This window comes from Heloderma suspectum, chromosome 6 (genome assembly GCF_057233095.1).
Source record: "Heloderma suspectum isolate Gila_16-S chromosome 6, 16-S_ref, whole genome shotgun sequence".
Taxonomy (NCBI): Eukaryota; Metazoa; Chordata; class Lepidosauria; order Squamata; family Helodermatidae; genus Heloderma; species Heloderma suspectum.
Window position 1 is genome coordinate 45,523,604 of NC_139463.1, and position 19,222 is coordinate 45,542,825.

The 19,222-nt window shown below is 47.6% G+C and overlaps 1 protein-coding gene across 1 annotated transcript in view; it reads right to left on the reverse strand.

Moving 5' to 3' along the window:
* The window catches only part of ARID5A (AT-rich interaction domain 5A), a 33,582-nt gene that overhangs the window by 12,353 nt on the left and 2,007 nt on the right, over positions 1-19,222 (reverse strand). Inside the window, exon 2 of the mRNA XM_084804132.1 lies at positions 6,283-6,437. Within this exon, the coding sequence (XP_084660258.1) occupies positions 6,283-6,437 (155 nt within the window). The remainder of the gene's footprint in view (positions 1-6,282; positions 6,438-19,222) is intronic.

The window sequence follows — 19,222 nt, forward strand, 5'->3', positions numbered from 1 at the left end:
AAGTCAGTTTCTAATTTTAAGAAATCTGCTTCTTATGGGACCAAAATCATCAGCTCTGGTAGAAACAGAAAACAGATGGAATCCTGTTTTCATTTTGAACAGCTGCATAAGCCAGAGCACTGGAACTCGTGACCTGCAACCCCTGAGTCAATTAGCAGGGGAAGGGAATAACAAGGAGCATGTTTCTCCAGACAGCACAGTGAGGGCTGCAACAGAAGTTTAACGCAGCCCGCAACCGTCTTCTTTTCCAACAACCTCAAGTGCATTTGGACTATTTCATGGGGAAGGACAACAGCTTGGCAGTAAAGCACCTGTTTTGCATGGAGACGGCCCCAGGTTCAGTCCCAATGTCTCCAGCTGAAAGCAGATCAGGTAGCAGGCCTGGAAGGGGCCAGAGAATTCAGAACTGGACTGTGGTAACGCTGCAGCGGTGGCGGTGAAATAAATTAAGCTGGGGGTGGGGGTGGAACAACAACAAACAACCCCCCCAGTAACTCTCAATTTTGAGCCGAAGTAACAGTTAATATATTTATACCCCACCTTCCATGGTAAAAAATCTCCTGAGGCAACTCACAAAATTTAGGAAACAATAAAGCACACAATATTTAGACTACAATTAGACCCAGTCACAACTACAAACAACAGCAGCTAACACGCCAACGTGCACAGAAAGTCATTAAAATGCAGAGCAAAACAAAATAGTTCAAGGTCTGCTTAAAGGAAATTACTGAACCCGTACTTTCAATTTGGTTTTCATTTTTAGGTTCTTTGCCACTTGTTTTATCGTGGCAGCATCAATTGTTTTTAATCAGGAACGGGGAGTGTGGGGGGGGACAGACGTGTGCCTAAACGTACATTCTGCATGCAAGACACGCTCTCTCCCCCAAGGTATGGCACTTGCCGAAGAAATGCCTCCACAGCTTGGATCGGTCTCCTTTCCCCCTCCATACAAAAAGACTGCGGCTGCTCAATCCCGTCAAGAGCTGTTTTGTGGTCGGAGGCAATTTATTAGCTACGAAGAGTAACCAGCTTGTTCAGCTTAAAGAGAGATGCTGAGTGTATTATGTTGGGTTGCTGGGCAGGCCTCCAACTTGGTCAGAGCGCTGGAGATGTGTGAGAACATGAGAGGCTGTTTCCAGGAAAACAGAGCAGCACAAATTCTCGCTCTCACACTCCCTCGGCTAAAAAAACGTTTTGCGTTTGTTTGTTCTAAATTTTCCAGAGTTATAAAACTTGTTGCTATTTTTGGTCAAGGCAGCTGCTCAGCTCCCAGAACTTCTGCTCCTTTCTATTATTTTCCCCGCTCACGATAGACGTGTTATTTTAGCTGTGGCGCTATTTATGGGACTGGTTTTCTTTTCAAACGAAGCTAATTCTGAACCAGCAAGACTGCCAAGCTGACAGCATTTGAAGTGCTCTTCCATGGTATATTTCCCACCGATGGGATGGGTGTATCCAGATTCTGCCCTTAGGAAATCTGGAGTCTGCAACTCGGCATAGATTATGAGAATTAGGAAGCGTTGCTGGAGAGAGAAAACAGTCCCTTTCCACCCCAGTCTATCAGAGGTAATATGATACAGGCTTCATTCCCACCATCAGCTCTGGTCAAACAGCTCTTGCAGGTGTTTCTATTGTTTCCAAAACCTGCTTGACCAGCGCTTCTGGCAGCTCAAAAGAAACATACATTCATGTGTACACTAAAGGCAAATATTCCTGCATCACACTACTTTCAACTCTTCTAAAATCACTGTCTGCTATGAACCACGCTGATCTAACAATGACACTCAGTGTGGCCCAGGGGACGACTGGGTCACAGTATTCCAGGGTCCAACTCCTGCTCAGGCATGAAGCTCACTGGGTGACCTTGGTTCTGCAATCAGCAGAACAGAAAAGCACTGGATGCTGCACAAAAACAAGAGAGAAGCATTTCTCAAAGTGCCCAAAATACTTATTATTCTGCCCAACACATTTCGGAAATGCAATTCCTTCTTCAGGGGCTTTCACTCACCCTCCCACAAATAGGCAGGAATGAGCCCTTCTGTTCCTTCCTTTGTTGAAACTAATTCAAGGAGGAGTTCCCCTGAAGAAGGAATTGTATTTCTGAAACATGTTGAGCAGAATAAATATTTCAGGCACTTTCAGAATCACTTCTCTCTTCTTTTTTGTGTGCGCTTGGTTCCAGTCACTGTCTCCCAGCTTAACCTACCTCACAGGATTATTGTGAGGATAAAACAGGTGGGGAGGGGGGTGATGCCACCCTCAACTGCTTGAACAAAAGGTACTATACAACTGCGAGGTGAGAGATGAATTCTGCAGTACCTTCCTAGGCCTGGATCGTTATAAATGGACGCTAAGACAGGAATCTTATGGACCTGAGAGAATGACCTCGGGAGGGGGATTCTGGGTTCTGAGCCCTCCCCCTGTCCCCTTGCAGCTGTTGCTGAAAGAATGGCTACTCGAGTGGCTACTTCCCAAAGCTGCAAACTTGGCTTCGGGAAGAAAGAAAAAAGGGCATTCTGGTGGGCGAGGAGAGGCCGGGATCTGAAGTACCGTGGCACCTCTCTGTCACACGCCCCTGCTCACCACAAGTAAGCAAGCTAGATAGGCTCAGGAGCCCATCTAGAGTTTGATTTTATTTATGGAAGAGCAAGAGGTGAAATCACCTCCATCTTCCTCCCATCCTGCCAGCATCAGCCCGGCAGGGCATGCCTTCTTCAGAAGCCTCGGAGCCTTCCGTCTTACTGGCTGCAATCGCACAGGATTGCACCCTAAGTGGCAATTTGGTGGGTTCTGTTTGAGCTGGACCTCAAGCCAGTTTTGCTTGGCAGGGTGGATATGTCAAGACTGCTGGGCAGAAGACACAGAAGCAATTATGGGAGATTCCCAGGTGCTTAGATGGGACCACCACCACCAGCCTCTGTCCCGTTTTCTATGCCTTCTCCATGCCCCATGCCTGTGTTCCAAATGAAATTTGACTCCACATTTATTATTCAGGTTGTCAAACCATTTAGATTTTATTTTTATTTTCTTGAATTGAGGAAGGGAGAGCGATCAAGGAGAAGATTAGGCATCAACAGCTAGAAATGTCAGCCACAATAGCTGTGGAAGAGTATGCCCTGCTCCTCACCAAAGCAATCCAAATTCTGCACAATTCATTTGGTGCAGATTCTCTTTGCCCAGGGGGTCACGGTGAGACAAAGAAGAGAGGATTTTCCCCAATAACCTATTTCTCAGGAGAGAGTGTTATTTCTTGGCAACAGAGAACTCATTTCTGAAGTGCACAAAGGTTTTTTCTCCCCAACATACAAAACACTTGCATTTTCAGTTTCATGTTAACACCTCTGGCTTGGAAATTTTGACAGTTTTCCTCCATTTCTTACTTAAACCCACCTGCAGCCCTGGGCAAAAAACACAAAAACACTCACTGCCAACACAGACATTTCTAAATGCCACAACAATAGGAGTGGTGTCACAAACCCCTAATTGTACCAGGGAACTTAGAGCTGCTTTGAACGATCCATGCATGCAACCCCTCTGCTCCTCCCTTCACATGAGCCACAATTAAACCAGGAAGTCTCTAATTAACCATAGTTTCACAGATTGGGTGAAACAGGAATCTATGGTTACCAGCTTCAGAACAAGCCAGGATCTTAAGCCATGGTTGGTTTATGATCCTGGCTTGTTCCAAAGCTAACAACCTTAGCTTCTCAGCTTGTTAAGATATGTTTGAACTGGTTTGCTCATCAACTTGCTTCAACTTCAAAATCACACCTACAATAAGTCAACAATTTAGAAGATGAAGTTCCAGAACTGTTATCCCAGGATAAGTGATCATGGAAGCAGGCCCAAAATGAAGGAGCAAGGAGCAAATACATATACATTTCTAGTGCAGATGTTAAGGTTGGCTTCCTACCATCCATTTGCTCTGGGAGCCAGCTTCAACAACACAGGCTTCATCCTCCCCCCACTTCCCTTGTTAGTCTTAACCATGATTTAGCAACACATCTGCACCAACGTTAATTAATCATGGTCAGTGCTAACCAGGATTCCCATCTTAACAGAGATTTGTAAACTCCAGTTAAGATGGGCACTCTGGTTAGCATGAACCACAGATTGCATTAGTGCTGATCTAATGCTGAACCATGGTTAATGTAGACAAGGAAAGAAAAGGGAGAAGAGGAAGGGGAGGGGAGAATGCATCCCCCAACTAGCTCCCAATTTGCAAAATGCCGTTTGAAGGAAGCCAGCATTACTGGGCCAAATGTAACTTTTTGCCATTTCATGTCACCAGGATTCTACACCAGTTGTCTTCAGCTGATGGGTCACAGCGCAACTTCAGGCAGATCACCTCAATGGAGCAACCATTCCTTCCTTTCCTTTTTATATCACTCACCATCACCTGCTAGTTATTGCCATCGAAGAAACAGAATGCAAAGGGGAGAGGAAGCTCCCGTTCGTGTTTGTAGGAATACAAAATACATCATGCGCAAATCAGCAACTGGCACTCCAGGAATCTAGATTCCAATCGTGCTTGGAAGGATTGTCTTATGGTGCAGATTTGTGTCAGAACTCCTGGGTCCTAATGCCAGCCCTTCTACAGGATTCTAGGACCTTTAATTTCACACTTGCTGTGCCAAAGTTTACCCATCTTTAACATGAGTCTCAAGGAGGGAGCATGTTGCTAGTTTTTCCTAGGCTGAAACAAAATATAGGCAAAATTCAAAATCTGGTACTAGATATAAATGTGAAGAGATGTAAATTTAAATTTGGAATTTCTGAAATTCCATGTTTTCCTCCAACTCCAATTTTGTTGCCACTGAAATTCAGTCACAACCAGACATACAACCCATTCCATTAAAAGGGGGGGAAATGCTGGTTGGGTTCAGACATAACATGAATTCACTGAGCCTTGATAAACCACAGTTAGAGCCATCACTCCATCTCAAGGGCTACTGCACCATGGAGATGGGGATGAACATATAAAGTTGAGGGCTGAAAAGATGGGTGGGGGGGAAGCAAAGAAGCAGCTCTAAGTGATGGATTGCCTGCTCTATGGCAGGAAGCTCAAACTACAGTTACCCTACGGTTTCACATTATCCCTAAACTAGCGATTGGGGAGAAATTTGTTCAGTTCACATTTCTCTCTTTCAACCCAATATGCAAACGAACTCAGATATCCTTAAAAATTTGCAGTTCTCCAAATGCTGCAATGGAATTCTCCAATCTGAAAATGCATAGAAAATGTGTATATTCAGAAATCATGCATGCAAAAATGCATATATTTGTGAAAATTACAATAAAATGCATTATCTTAGCAAAGAAATGAGTATCTTAGGTGAACTTCCATACTAAACCCATGTATTAGGGGGAATGTTTTGGACCAGGGGTGGGCAACTTGAAGTCCAAAACAAATGCAAGGCCACAACTCCCATCAGGCCAGGCCAGCATGACCAGTGGGTCAGGAATATTAGGAGATGTAGTTCAACTGGAAGGTGCCAGGTTGGGAAAGGCTGTGCTATAGCATGGTTTAGCACAGCAGTGGGCCTTCCAGATGTTTTGGCCTACAACTCCATTGGCTATGGTGACTAGAGCTGATGGTAGTTGTAGTCCAGTACATCAGGAGGGCCAGAAGTTGTCTGCTTTGGTATAGCATTATATGCATATGCAGCCTTAGTGTGCCAGATTTAGACCCAAAGACCCAGCTTCAAATCTGCACCCAACCATGACGCCCACTGGGTGAGCTTGGGCCTGTCACTAACCTTCCACACAGGGTTGTTGTAAAGTTATGAGTAGAGGGGCAGGACCATTGCATTCTCTGCCCCCATGATACTTGGCGGAAAGGTGGGATTGAAGTGTAACTAACTAACTGCATCAGTACACATTCTTCCTATCACGCCACTTTCTCTGTTGTCCCCACTGTTGTTGAAATTTAGATTTTATAGTGCTCAAAGCTGAGATCTATTTTTGTCCCCACCCCACCCCACACACACCTTATGTTAGCTTGTAAATTGCCATGGTCATTCATGGCACTAAGTCAGCCGTCCCCAACTTGGGACCTCCAGATGTTTAGGACTGCAACTCCCCCATCATTTCCATCCAGCCTGACCATCGGAATGATAGGAGCTGCAGTCTAACAATAAGATGTACCCAAATCACCTAGAGATTGGCCTAAAACCTAGATATGAGATGCAGAGGCCAAGATCTAAAACGTGGAAGGAACACATCATCTGTTAAGATTCAACCCTTTGCTTTCATCGTGACTTTATCATTATTTTCACTCACCGCTTGGTCCGGCTTCTCCGGAGCGCCTTGATGCTCCTCCTCACCAGGACTTCCCCCTGCAGGTTCTTCTGCTGGGTACAGTCCCCAGGTGTTCTCAGATTCGCTCTCTGCCATGGGGATGCTCTTCTTTTTCCGCTTGCCTTTAAGGCTGGGTGCTGCATCAAGGGAGAAGAACAGAAAGCTGTTGTGAGCCAAAGACTCAGACGAGGGGTGTCATGGACCCAGCCCCTCAGGTCTGGAGATCTTGAGCCAGAGGGACCCAAACCCAAATTCCTGCAGGGTCCAAATCCATCTGAGGGAGACTGAGGAGGAGAAACCCCCTGAAGCCCTCTGCGAGGCAAAGGGTAGGTTGCCAGATGCTGATCTTTCTGCACTGCTTAGCCCATCACCTACAGCTCTCTGCTCCCTTGGGGAAGGGCACCAGCTGAAGTGGCAGAGTGATGCTTTGCACACAGAAGGTTCCAGGTTCAATCCCTCAGCACTGATGGACAAAGAGCCTGGCCTAGCGTAAAGCAGCTTCTTATGCTCCCCTAGAGGCGTCTGGCTGAGGCCAGCAAAAGCCTCCCTGAGGCCTCCCAGCAAATTCATAGCACCCATCTCAAAGATTGAATTCTGCCCCTTTTCAATCTCTTGCAACTCCTGCTCAAGACATGGAAGGGCTCGTCTGAGATCTAGCGGCTGCTGAAGCAACGTTTCTGCTGTTCCAGATGCTACAGACCTCAGTCCCTGCTACCAGGCTTCTCAAATACCATTTCCCCCCATTGCACAGCCCCCGGCTCATCCCAGCACACTCCTGCTTTCAGCTGCTGGTTGCCTCTTCAGGAACCAAGGTGACAACTCAAAGCCCTGTCCTCGAGGCTTTTTGCACCCCACGAATCAGCTCCGTTCATCTCCCACTCCTTTGGCCTCAGTGGAACCCAAACTCTCTAACTCTGGCTGCTACGGACCACACCTGGTGGTAAGTGTGACACTGTTCGCAACAAGAAATCCCAGCCAGGCCTGTGAGAGGAGGTAGTGTTTGGCTCCAAGAAGGGCCCTCCGGCGAAGACGTAGGCACCCCGGCAACAGGAGTGGCTTTCCTAGAAGAGATGCCTGCTTTGACGTATGTAGCTCACCAGTTTCCTGTTTGGAGATGCATCTCCACGCAGACAAGAGCGTATTCTGGCAGACGGGCAGGACTGCCGAGCTTCCGCTTTCACTTTCGAGGTGGTTTCCTGAATAGTGTGAACCGCACCCCCAGCAACCACATCCTTCCCTCCTAGACGCTGCTCGACCAACTGCCGCGATCAAGCCCTCCGAGGCCCCACTCCCAACACAAAATTCTCTTCTCTTGTATTTGGGAACGCATGTAGCCTCTGGCGCCTGTTCCAAGTATGGTCAGGCCTAAGTCCGGGACACGCATTCACCAGAGTTGACTCCCATGTGCAATGGAGGGCAGAGCAGTGGGGGCTGGTGGCTCTGACATCAGTGGGGTAGTGAATACGCTTCAGGTTTCAGAGGAGCTACCCAAGGTGTGGCGCCAACAGCCTCCACTGGAGCACAGTGAAGCAAAGACAAAGATGTGGCGTGCGGGGGGCAACAGCCAGGACTGGCCCAAGACCATTCGCTTCCTGAGGCAATGGGAAAGATGGCGCCCCCTCTCCTTTCCATATACAGAAGCCAGCTGGACTGGAAGTTGAATCTTACTTCAACACTGCCAATGGGGTAATGTCTACCACCACAGCTGAAGCTAATTTTGGGGGCCTGGGACAAGCTGTATGGCATACACAACTCCATCCTCAAACAGGAGATTAGCTGGGGAGTTCAGGTGGCTGCCGCCCCACAACATCTGCTGCGGGAGGCGATGGCCTCATTCTGCCTAATAGCAGAGCTGGCCCTGGCAAGAACAGGTCTCCTTGCTACTCGGGCCAGTGAGAAAGCTTGACTCGAAGCTTTTATAGAAGACAAGGAATATCACCAGACCGACTCAGGCCTATAGGTGCAAGGAGTTTCCTTAACAGCCTGGTCTCCTTAGAGGTTCCACCCAGCCAGAGGTGGCCCGAGACAATTTGCCAGAGCTGGGTGGTTGGTAGTACACAGGCTGAATCCCCCAGCAGACAGAAATCTATTACATAGCCATCCCATCTCTCCCAAAAATGTCTGAGGCCACTTACAAAAATGAATATATCAGAGGTGACTGCAGAGGACTGCAACTCCCATAAACCCCAGTCAGCATGGCCAATGGTCAGGGATTATGAGAGTTGTAGTCCAACATATCTGGAGGGCACCAGGTTGGGGAGGACTGCACTACGGGGTACAGGCCCCGTCCACATCACCTCCAACAATAAAATCCCTGTCAGTTCATTGGATTGCGTGACCCTGGTGTCCGTGGCTGTGTGTTCTCACCATCTTATGTTAATCTGGCCTTTCATTCCATACTGATTTTAGAAGGAGGACCACTGAAACAAGGAGAAATGTCAAAAATTAAACTCAAGAGTAAGCGCACACTTTTACCTCAGCACTTCAAACATGGGGACATCTTGTCTTGTTTTTGGCAAGTGTGAAATATGAAAGTCACAGCTGTCAACTGTCAAGTACTGAATTCCACTGAATATCAGCAGTCCAATACCATCGCACGCCAACAGTCAAAAACGCCATTTCGTGTCAGTTATCAAATGCTGCCAAATGGCAATTACTGAACTCAAACATCACCACATGTCAAATACAGGCATCAAGTATTTGATGAATATTAAGTACTCACAGAGTATCTGGGGGAATATTCAAACACCAAGATTTGCAGAGGAGAATTCCTGGATTTTAATCTTACCTCGGCCACAATCTCATTGTACCCCTGAGGTGACCCACACTCTACCTTCCTCAGTTTCTCATCTGCAATATGAGGACAGCAATACTGACATACCGTACAGGATTGTTGAGAGGATCACTGAGGTAATATTTGTGGAGAGCTTTGTATATTCAAAATGCTCATGATCACCATCCAAAACAAAACAGCACTGGGCGATATTATAAGGTGCCTTCTGCACCCTTCACCAGCCTTTTCTTAACTCCATTTGCATCTTCTCCAAGAAAGCCAAATTCAGCTGTTCTCAGAAAGCGGAAAGCCTGGAAGCCATTATACGGACCTTGAACCTTCTCAAGAATAAGCAACTTCAGATTGATTCCCAAAGTCAATTCACTTTCTGCATTGATAGCGCTACATGCAGGTATCTTGTTTACAGGGGAGAGGGTGGAAAGGAGGAGAGCGGGCATAGCCACTGAAGAAAGAAGATAAATTAAGAGACGCTGTTATTTAGAGGGGGCTACAAAAATATTATTTGTATCAGGACGAGCATCAGGGGTCAGCATGATTGGGCAGCTGCCAAGGGCCCACCTGCTCCCTGACTATGCTGATCCCGTGGCACAGACATGTTTCCCTAGTGGGCAGCAGCACCTTTGGGGGAGTCAAGCCGCTCAACTCCATGCTGGGCTGCCATCTAAGATTATGTTGGCATTTGAGGTAAACTAAGATGGCAGCTGGCCAATGCAGAAGCCAAAGCAGCCAGCCACTCACCTCACCAGCCCTCACACAACATGTTTCTACGCCGGGAGGCTGTGCGTCCGAATGGGAGCAGAGCTGGCAGTCAGCTATGCTCCCATCAAACATTGTCACCGCTTGCCCCGGAAAATACCATTGGATGAGGCCCTGCTCGGTCGGCGAACGATATGGCCAGTGCGGGCAAAAGTTTGACAGCGGGAGGACACGTCGACAGTGCCGTGCCTGAGGGCCCACCAAAGTCTGGTGCCGGCCCCAACTTCTATATGGTCATCACTCTACATAGTTACTCAGCCGAGTTACATAAACTGGTGACTCATGTTGCTACCCCAATGAGTTTGCAATCTAAATTCTGATGAACTTTCCTCCCAATAGGAAAATAAGGCTGTGTCTGACAACATATGACAGAGAGGAGGTGATGGGGGGGGGTGATGGGGGGGGTGTTGCGGGGGGGGGTGGAAGGAAGAGGGTAGAAGTGCCCAATGTACTCATCTCACTGTTTCCCCTTCGTCTTCCCCCATATTTCTAGCCACCCATGTCCTTTTCGTGAAACGTCAGTCCCTTACTTGAGCCAGTCACAAAACATCCTACCACAGCTTAAGGAATTACATGCCAACAGTGAGGGGAGATTAGTAATGGGGCACAGGAGGCCTTCATCTGTCCAGGTCACCAGCCTGAACCTTGCATGGGTCAGCGGTAACCGGGAACCCAAGCAAGGAGCAGGGGAGGGGGGGACCAGCAGCTGATTCTTCACATCTCCACCACAGAATCCACTGCATGGCGGGGGCTGCCTTAGCCTTCTCCCCCAGCCCCATCCTTTTCCTGACTGCACTTCAGAGAAGCTGAGGACCGCATGAGTCATGGTGGCAACAAAATTCTTTTCTCCTCCATATAAGCAGCCCGCAGAGAGATCAGGATTAGGGGGTTACCAGCAGGTCAGGCCAGACCGTAGGACAAAGTTCCAACTGTGCCATCCACCAGCACTGTTAAATACAGAATTTCACATCCTAACGAAACAAAACACCGGGGAGGAACTTTCACAGATAGTAGCTGCGGAAGGGGTGGGGATGAAGGAAGCAATTCATGGCCTCACTTTAGCCAGCCGTGAAGGAATGCACAACAGTGGATTCGAGGCACCATTAAGAGGGGAAGATGGACCAATCGGACACATGCAGCATAGATCTCCCCCGATCAAAAGAAACAGTAAGCAATTCCAGATTTATTGTTTTCAGTTTGGGGTACACCAATCTGATCACATGCATATTTCACTGCTGCTCATGAAAATATTGTCCTATTTAATCTAGCTTTCAAAAATTAGCAGGTTAGAGTGCACTCCTATGCAGGTTTAGACAGAAAAAAGTCCTATAACTCCCAGCATCCCCCAGCCAACCATGCTGGTGAGGAAATGCTGGGAGTTGTACGCCTTTTTTCTGCCTAAACATGCATAGGATTGCACCCTGAATCAACTATCCTACTGATTAATATGGTACATATCTGTACCGACTTAAAACACTGTCGTTTCGATGGTATCAGATAGGGATACAGCCAGGACGCTATCTGGCCAAGTTGTTTTGGATATCTTTCAGCTTGTGCAACTTGAGAATGTGGACAAGCCGCTTGGAAGTTTGAGACCTATCACCTGCGATCTAGACCCTTGCCCTTCCTGGCTCCTAAAGACTGCCAGGGTTACTGCCCAGGCCTGTGAAGTAAAGAAAGCTTCATTAAGGGCAAGGGCTCATGCCGACCACTCTTAAAGGGGTGCTGCCAAGACTTGTGCTGCAGAGCAAAAATCAAGCTTGGATCCTATGGTTCTGGACAAGTATCACCCAGTGTGGAATGTTCCATTCCTAAGCAAGGTTATGGAGAGGGTAGTGGCATCTCAAAGCCAGGCAGTCTGGGGGGTTACTGATTATGTGGCTTCTGGCCTAGTTACAGGGGAAGACAGCTCTGGTCACCCTGGTTGACGAGTTGTACCGGGGAAGTGATTCAGGGAGTGTGATCATGTTAGTTCTCCTGGACCTCTAGGCATCTTTCAGCACCATTGACCATGGGATCCTTCTGGGCTGCCTGGTTGGACTGGAGCTGAGAAGCACAGTGTTACCTTTGTGGTGGGACATACCCATTTGGTGGTGTGGGGGGACTTCTACTTCATGCCCATCAGCCTTTGAGTATCACAGGGTTCCATCCTGTCCCCCATGCTGATTAACACCTACATGAAGCTGCTGGGAAAAGTCATCCAGAGGTTTGACCTAATGTAGCAACAGGGGACATGTCACCCTCCAGTTGTTGCTGGACTGCAACTCCCATCAGTCCCTGGCCAATGGTGATGGATCATAGGAGCTGTAGTCCAACAACATCTGGAGGGCCACACATTCCCCACCCCTAGGCTAAACTGTCATCAATGTGTGGATGACACACACAGTTCTACCTCTCAGTTCCATCTACTGATCCCAGGGAGGCTGTGAAACTTCTGAACAGGGGTCTGGAGGCTGTTCTGGGATGGATGAGGGGAAACAAGCTGAAGGTTAATCCAGGCAAGTGCTATGGGTGGGGCAGCAGATGAATCGGGACAGAAGTGCTGTTGGGGATGTTGCTGCGTTGGTGTCCTGCTTGTGGGTTTCCTGTGGGCAGCTGGTTGGCTACTGTGTGAACAGAACGCTGGACTAGATGGACGCTCGGTCTGATCCAGCAGGGCTCTTCCGATGTTCAACTGCTGCTCTTTTGCTTATTCCATTTTATGGAACAGTAGCATGGCTTTAATGTGCTGTTCTTTGGTATTATATTTGTAATCTTGCAGTTTGTAAGCTGCTTTGGGAGAACCTTTTAGTTCTGAAATGCAACACAGAAATCCTTAGTTGATCCATTGGTGGGAACCAGCCAATTGCAGAGATAAATCTTAATGAGACAGGGCTGCAAATCAGTGTTGCACACTTGCTTATCTTGAAGCTGTTCTGGCCTACTCAGGGCATGAGTGGGCACCTTGTAGCCCTCAAAATGTTTTAATCTACAACACCCATCATCCCTCACCCTGGGCTATGCTGGCTAGGGCTGATGCAAGTTTCAGGTCAAAACACCTGAAGGGCTACTTAGAGTTTGACTCAAAGCTTCAGCCTCCTTCTCAAGGTCTCTGGTGGGAAAGAGAACATCTCAGGGTGTGGGGCGAGAACTATCAAGGAGGCAGGGGGCTATTTTCTGCTTGGCACAAGAGCTCTGCTATTAGTCACACACACACACTTTAACCAGGATACATCAGTAGGACACCATTCACAGCCAGGTTCTTCTCCTGACCAGGTGTCCTTCTCTGCCCATTCCAGGCCCCAATAAGCTCCGCCCTTATCCCACCAAATTCTGCTCCAGGATCTGCCTGGCACCACCTCCTATCTTCCAAGCTCCACCCCCTGTATTTCAGGATCTGAGCCTCAGGAGTTCTAGTAACGCTAGCCTTTGATAAGATATGGAGTTCTTTTGCTTGGAGTGCTTTTCAGTGGCACAGTGGTATATTCTGGCGGGCAGGCACTCATCATGACAGTCTCTACAGCCCCCCCCCCCACCAAAGAATCCAAAAATGCAGGCAGAGGTGTTGATCTATATCAACAAACCACTTCTAGCAGTTAGGTCTCCACCAGGAGCAAGTTTTTTGTAACACTCATGGGTCTTAATTGCTCATTCAGGAGCAAGCTAGACCCAAATACTTCGCATGACAACAAGGAACAATATATTGTTCCTAGGGAAATTCATTTCCCCCTAGCTACTGCCTTGTTTGCAGCTAAGCTGAGAGGGAACAGGAAATTCTGAGGGGAGGTGGCAGATGACATCAGAGTCCCTGCTAATTAAAAAAAAATGCCAGGGCTGCATCCCTGTGAGCGGCCATTACACTGCTGATGCTTTTGCTATTTGCTCTACCTCCCACGTTCATCAGGCTCAACTTCAATTGGCCACGTGCCATCCTCTGCCCCTAACAGGTACCCCTAGACTCCACCCCTATTTCACCTGCTGTTGCTGCCAAGACTAAGCTCCACCCCATTCCATCAGACTCCACTCTCTGATTTGCCAGGCACAGCTCTTTACTTCCCAGGTTCTGAGCCTCAAAAGACCTGGCAAAAGGATTGGACCAGAACATGTTAAAGAAGGCCTTTCCTTTTTTACCAACAAGGAACAGCTTTTGTTCACTGAACTATAAGCTCTCACACTTCCTTCAGTACCTCGATAAGGCAGTCTATACTGGGGAGTTTGGCAATATGCAATTCTAAATGTAACCAATCGACCAGAAGACAGAACAGTCATCCAAGACTTCTTAAATCAGTCATCAGCCCAACTTAAGAGTTGCTTGGGCTGGCCCCAGTGTCACCAACCCCTTCTGCATTCGTGGGATTAATTCCATATTGCTTCATATAGATAATTGCCCTGTTCACACAACAAGGAAAGGAAACCAATAATTTATTTATTTGTTTGTTTATTTATTTATTGCATTTATACCCCGCCTTTTTTCCTCTTGCAAGGAACCCAAGGCGGCTTACATTATCCTCCTCCTCTCCGTTTTATCCTCACAACAACAACCCTGTGAGGTGGGTTGGGCTGAGAGTCTGTGACTGGCCCAAAGTCACCCAGTGAGCTTCCATGGCCGAGTGGGGACTGGAACCCAGATCTCCCAGCTCCTAGTCCAACACTCTTGCCACTACACCACACTGGCTCTCTCAATAAAAGACACCCACAATCACAGCTACATTCTCAGCTTAAACAGCAGGGTCCCAGCACCTGACATGCCCAGAGCCCTTTAAAAGAGAGTGCGAGGTGAGCAAGAACTGAGAATCTGAGAGGACCACTTTGGTCCATGAGTAGAGGAAGAATCAGTCTCTCTCCAGAAAAAGAAAAAAGGCCAAGCATTGGATTGTTTCTAGCCATCTCTGCCCCCAACATCCACTTCCAGCTCATGTTTGCTAAATCGGTTTGTATGTCATTCTCCCTCCCTGTGGGGTCAGTGAGCTCATACAAAACACTCACATACTGTACAAAGAGGCAGTGGGGGGGGGGGATTTTTTAAAAAGAAGGAGGGAAAAATCTTCCCAGTTTAGTGTTCTCTGAGTATGAGATCATGGCACACGGCAGCCAAAACAAGTCCAGCTTCTGAGAGGATTACTGGACATGATGACAACTTCAGGAAACAAAAGCGGGGGGGGGGGAATCTGCTTGGCCTCTTTCGCAAGGCTCACAACAGAAATTCAGAAGGCAGGAGGGGAGGGGGCACTGGCAACCCACTCCTCTCGATGCCAGGGGGCACATCGGAAGGAAAAACAACAAGAGATGTGAACAGATTTGGGGAGTGGAGGCAGAAAAGACACCCATAAAACCCAAACAAGTTAGATTAGAAACAGAGCTGGGGAAATGCTCAGGAAGGAAGACACGCAGTGGATCTTCAGCAGTTGATTCTGTCTGTCTGCCTGGGGCTGGACTTGCCTTTCTAATGATTCCCAACAAATATTAGTAAAAGACAGCAGAGAGCATCTGTTGCTCACCATTCCCCAACCCCCAAAATTTGATTTATGAATAGTGTTCAAGCCCTGGACAACCTTAGAGGGTTTGGAAGGTGCGTTCTGGCCAACAGAGTAGAAACTGGCCCCAAATTACATGCTCCCATTGCTATAAGAAAAGTGGGTGGCATAATTGCTTACAGGTGCTCTTGTCCTTTTAGCCACACCCCATGTCCCTTAGCCACACCCATTTAGCTCCCCCTCTTCTCCTCCCCCCTCCATATTTTACTGTCTCTGCTACAACTTCACACACGATTCATATTCTCAAGATCATCATACCAAGCCCCTTCCTCAAAGGAACAGCTGGGATATCAGAAAGATATAATAAGCCTCCAAGCATATACAGAGTGCTTCCCTTCTCAGCATGGCGCCAGTGCCACACTTTTAGAAAAAGCTGGGGAAATGGGGGAGGGCACATGCCTCTCTTTTCAGACCTGTCTTAATGCCACAGCCTTATGATAAGTTTGTCAAAATTTCAAATCTAACAGCTGGACTCCACAAAATAATACAGTGGCTTTCCCCAACCTAGTGCCCTCCAGATGTGTTGGACTACAACCCCCATCAGCCCTGGCCAGCATGGGGCCAGTGGGAGTTTTAGCCCAACAGATCTGGAGGGTGCCAGGGTGGGGAAAATTATACTGTGCCACCCCTGTCCATACTGGGCTGCTTTTTATGGCTGTATCTTCCTAGCTCTTACAAATCCAGGAGAACAACATGCGTGCAAAGGGAAAACATGAAAACACCACAGCAAAGTGTGCCTGCAGGAATCTGTCCCTTTGCTTTGCATGGTTTATGGAGTGCATTTAGTGACCCGGGTGAATTAGTGGGGTGCCAAGGGGAGGAGGGAGAGAGAACTGACCTTCCCTTTGCCTCCCTACCTCTCCTATGTAAAGATTTAAATCAGAAACCACAGCTCTGTATTTCATGCAGTTGGGATACTTCAGGGCTTTCTTCACTCAGAGCTTTTATCCTGCGACTGAGAGGGCTCCCTCGTGGGAGTTTGTGGGCTCTTTAGACTCCTGCACCAAATGCCCTTTGTTCCGTTTTTAAATAGATTGCAGATAATGAGCTATCAAATTGCCCCTGTTGTGTCCCGCTTGAGTTCCCTCCCTGAAAAGAGGAAAAGTGGCAAGAAGAGGAGCAAGATCAATGGAAGATAATGAATGGAAGACTCAGATACGGGGAGAAGGGGGGGGAGGAAGCGCATATAAAGGGAGTGGTTGTGATCCTACATTTAAAACGGAAACAGAAAGCCCCGTTTTAAATGCAGGATTTTAGGCTGGTGTGGAGATGCCCCAAATCTCTGTCAGAGTCTCAAAAGCACCTGTTCTTACAAAGTTTGTTTGTTTTTTTAAAGCACAGCTTCCCCCTCCCCCAGACCCAAGCCCCTTTTGTAAAATGGCTGCTCATGGGACTCTGTGGCAGTTTGGTGGCTTCAATAGAAACAATTGTTTTCCATGCACAGTTGTGGAATTGACACATGGACAGGGTATTCGCCTGTTCCTCCCTCTGCAACCCCAGCAAAGAGAGTGGAATGTGCTGACCTCAACCCAATTATTTGTCCTTCCCTCTGGGATAATTTATTTATTATTTATTAATTTATTGCATTTATATCCTGCCGTTTCTCCTCTTGCAAGGAACCCAAGGCAGTTTACATTATCCTCCTCCTCTCCATGTTATCCTCACAACAACACCCCTGTGAGGTAGGCTGGGCTGAGACGCAGTGACTGCCCCAAAGTCACCCAGTGAGCTTCCATGGCCAAGTGGGGACTAGAACCCGGATCTCCCAGCTCCCAGTCCAACACTCTCACCACTACACCACGCTGGCTCTCTTTAAATCTTTGGGGCTACGAGCCCTTCCCCAAGGGCTAGCAGCACTACTATCAAGCCCATTTCAGAGATGGGGAAACCAAGTCTCAGATCATGGGAATAAAACAATAATGTGGAAAGAAGGAACTTTTGTCGCCCCTAAAACTCAGAGGTCGCCCAGTGAAGCTGAGCAGCAGCGGATCCAGAACAGCCAAGGAAGAAAAACTTCTTCATACAATGCCCAATTAACTTATGGAACTCATTGCCACAAGGTAAGGAAATCTGCTTAGATGGCTTTATAAAGTGGATTAGACAAATTCATGGGGACCAGGTATCTCTATGGTTCATTGCCACAAAGATAAATGGAACCTCCATGTTCAGGGATCATCTCGCTCTGAATAGCAGATGCCAGGAACAAACTACACAGGGACTCATGCCCTGCTTCTGGCTGGCTGCTGACAGAAACAGTATACTGGGCTAGAAGGATCTTTGGTCAGATCCACAAAGGCAATTTTTATGGAGCAAGCAGTCCGAGGAAAGATCACAGAACTGCAGTCTGCGGTCTGTTAAAAACAAAAGCACACTGTTCTTCCACAAAAAGCCACTTTGAGAACAAAGAAAGCCCCAAGAAACATACCAAAACATCAGGGGATGAGATGGGGAAATGAAGTTGTCAGTGCCAGTAAGTTACACAAAAAGAGTTGTAATAACCACACACAATTAAGGAGAAGTGCCACAGATCAGTTTCAAAACTTCAGGGTGAATCATAGGAATCAGATGCGCCACGGAGGCGATGAGCTCATTGTATCTGTTCCCAAAGTTGGGGGGGGGACCCCTCTCTGCCCAAGCCATTCTTTAGAGAAGGGAGATCTATGGCCCACTCACAACAGCTTTATTTGGCTTCCAACCCATTTTTAATCAAGGTGCAGTTAGAAGTATTAAACACAGTTCCACTTATAAGGAAGTGAAACAATGAGACCGTGATATTCCACAGAAATGGGTGTTGCAATGCCGCCTGGAAAGTTAGAAGACCATCATGCCAATTTGCCTCTCCACAGAACTTTCCAGGAAGCACACTCATTCCTCAGCGCACACACACGCCCCTGTGCGATTGACCTCATCCCGTTCAAGAGCACATGGTAAATTTAGGAAGCACAGTTTACCCCTGAATGCCCATACCTGTGCAGCTCTTACTGCTAGGGGATGCCAACTTTACTATACAGAAATGGGTGAATACAGTGATTCCATAGGAGCACAAGAATTGAAAGCGCACAGTGTTTGGCAGTTGCATGAGAAATCTCGGGGGGGGGGCAGATGGGGGGGAGGGTTATCTTTTTAAGAAAGAAAAGCAAGTTTCTAGTCCTTAAAGCTGCAACAATATCCTCGAAAGCATGTGGACTGTGGGTTCTTCTGTAATCTCAGGAGAGTGGCTAAAAATACTTCCAGTAATTGGTGTGTGGCTTCAGCGCCCTTGCCCTTCCCATGCAGAAGAGATGACGCCAAAATTTGGATGGCTCTAAAAGGGGGTTGGACCAATTCCTAGAGAAAAAGGCTATCAATGGCTACTAGCTTTGATCACTATGTGCTACCTCCAGTACCAGAGGCAGTGAGCCTATGTACACCAGTGGCTGGGGAACATGGGCAGGAGGGTGCTGTTGCGCTCATGCCCTGCTTGTGGGTTCCCAGTCGGCAGCTGGTTGGCCACTGTGTGAACAGAACGCTGGACTAGGTGGACCCTTGGTCTGATCCAGCAGGGCTATTTTTATGTTCTTAAAATGGCAGAATAGAGCAAAAACACCACAATTAAGTTATGCAGAGTAAGAGAGAAGTTCCACAAACTCTCCAGATGTATAATTTATACAGGCTGCAAAACGCAGTTATCCTCAGGGCCAAATCTGAAATGTTGTTGTTGTTCAGTCGTGTCCGACTCTTCGTGACCCCATGGACCATAGCACGCCAGGCCTTCCTGTCCTAAATCTGAAATACCTGGTCACAAAATTTAGAAAGGAAGAACAGAGAGAGAGCACACACCTCCCTGATAACACAGCCTAAGTATCCATGGGGAGTCAGA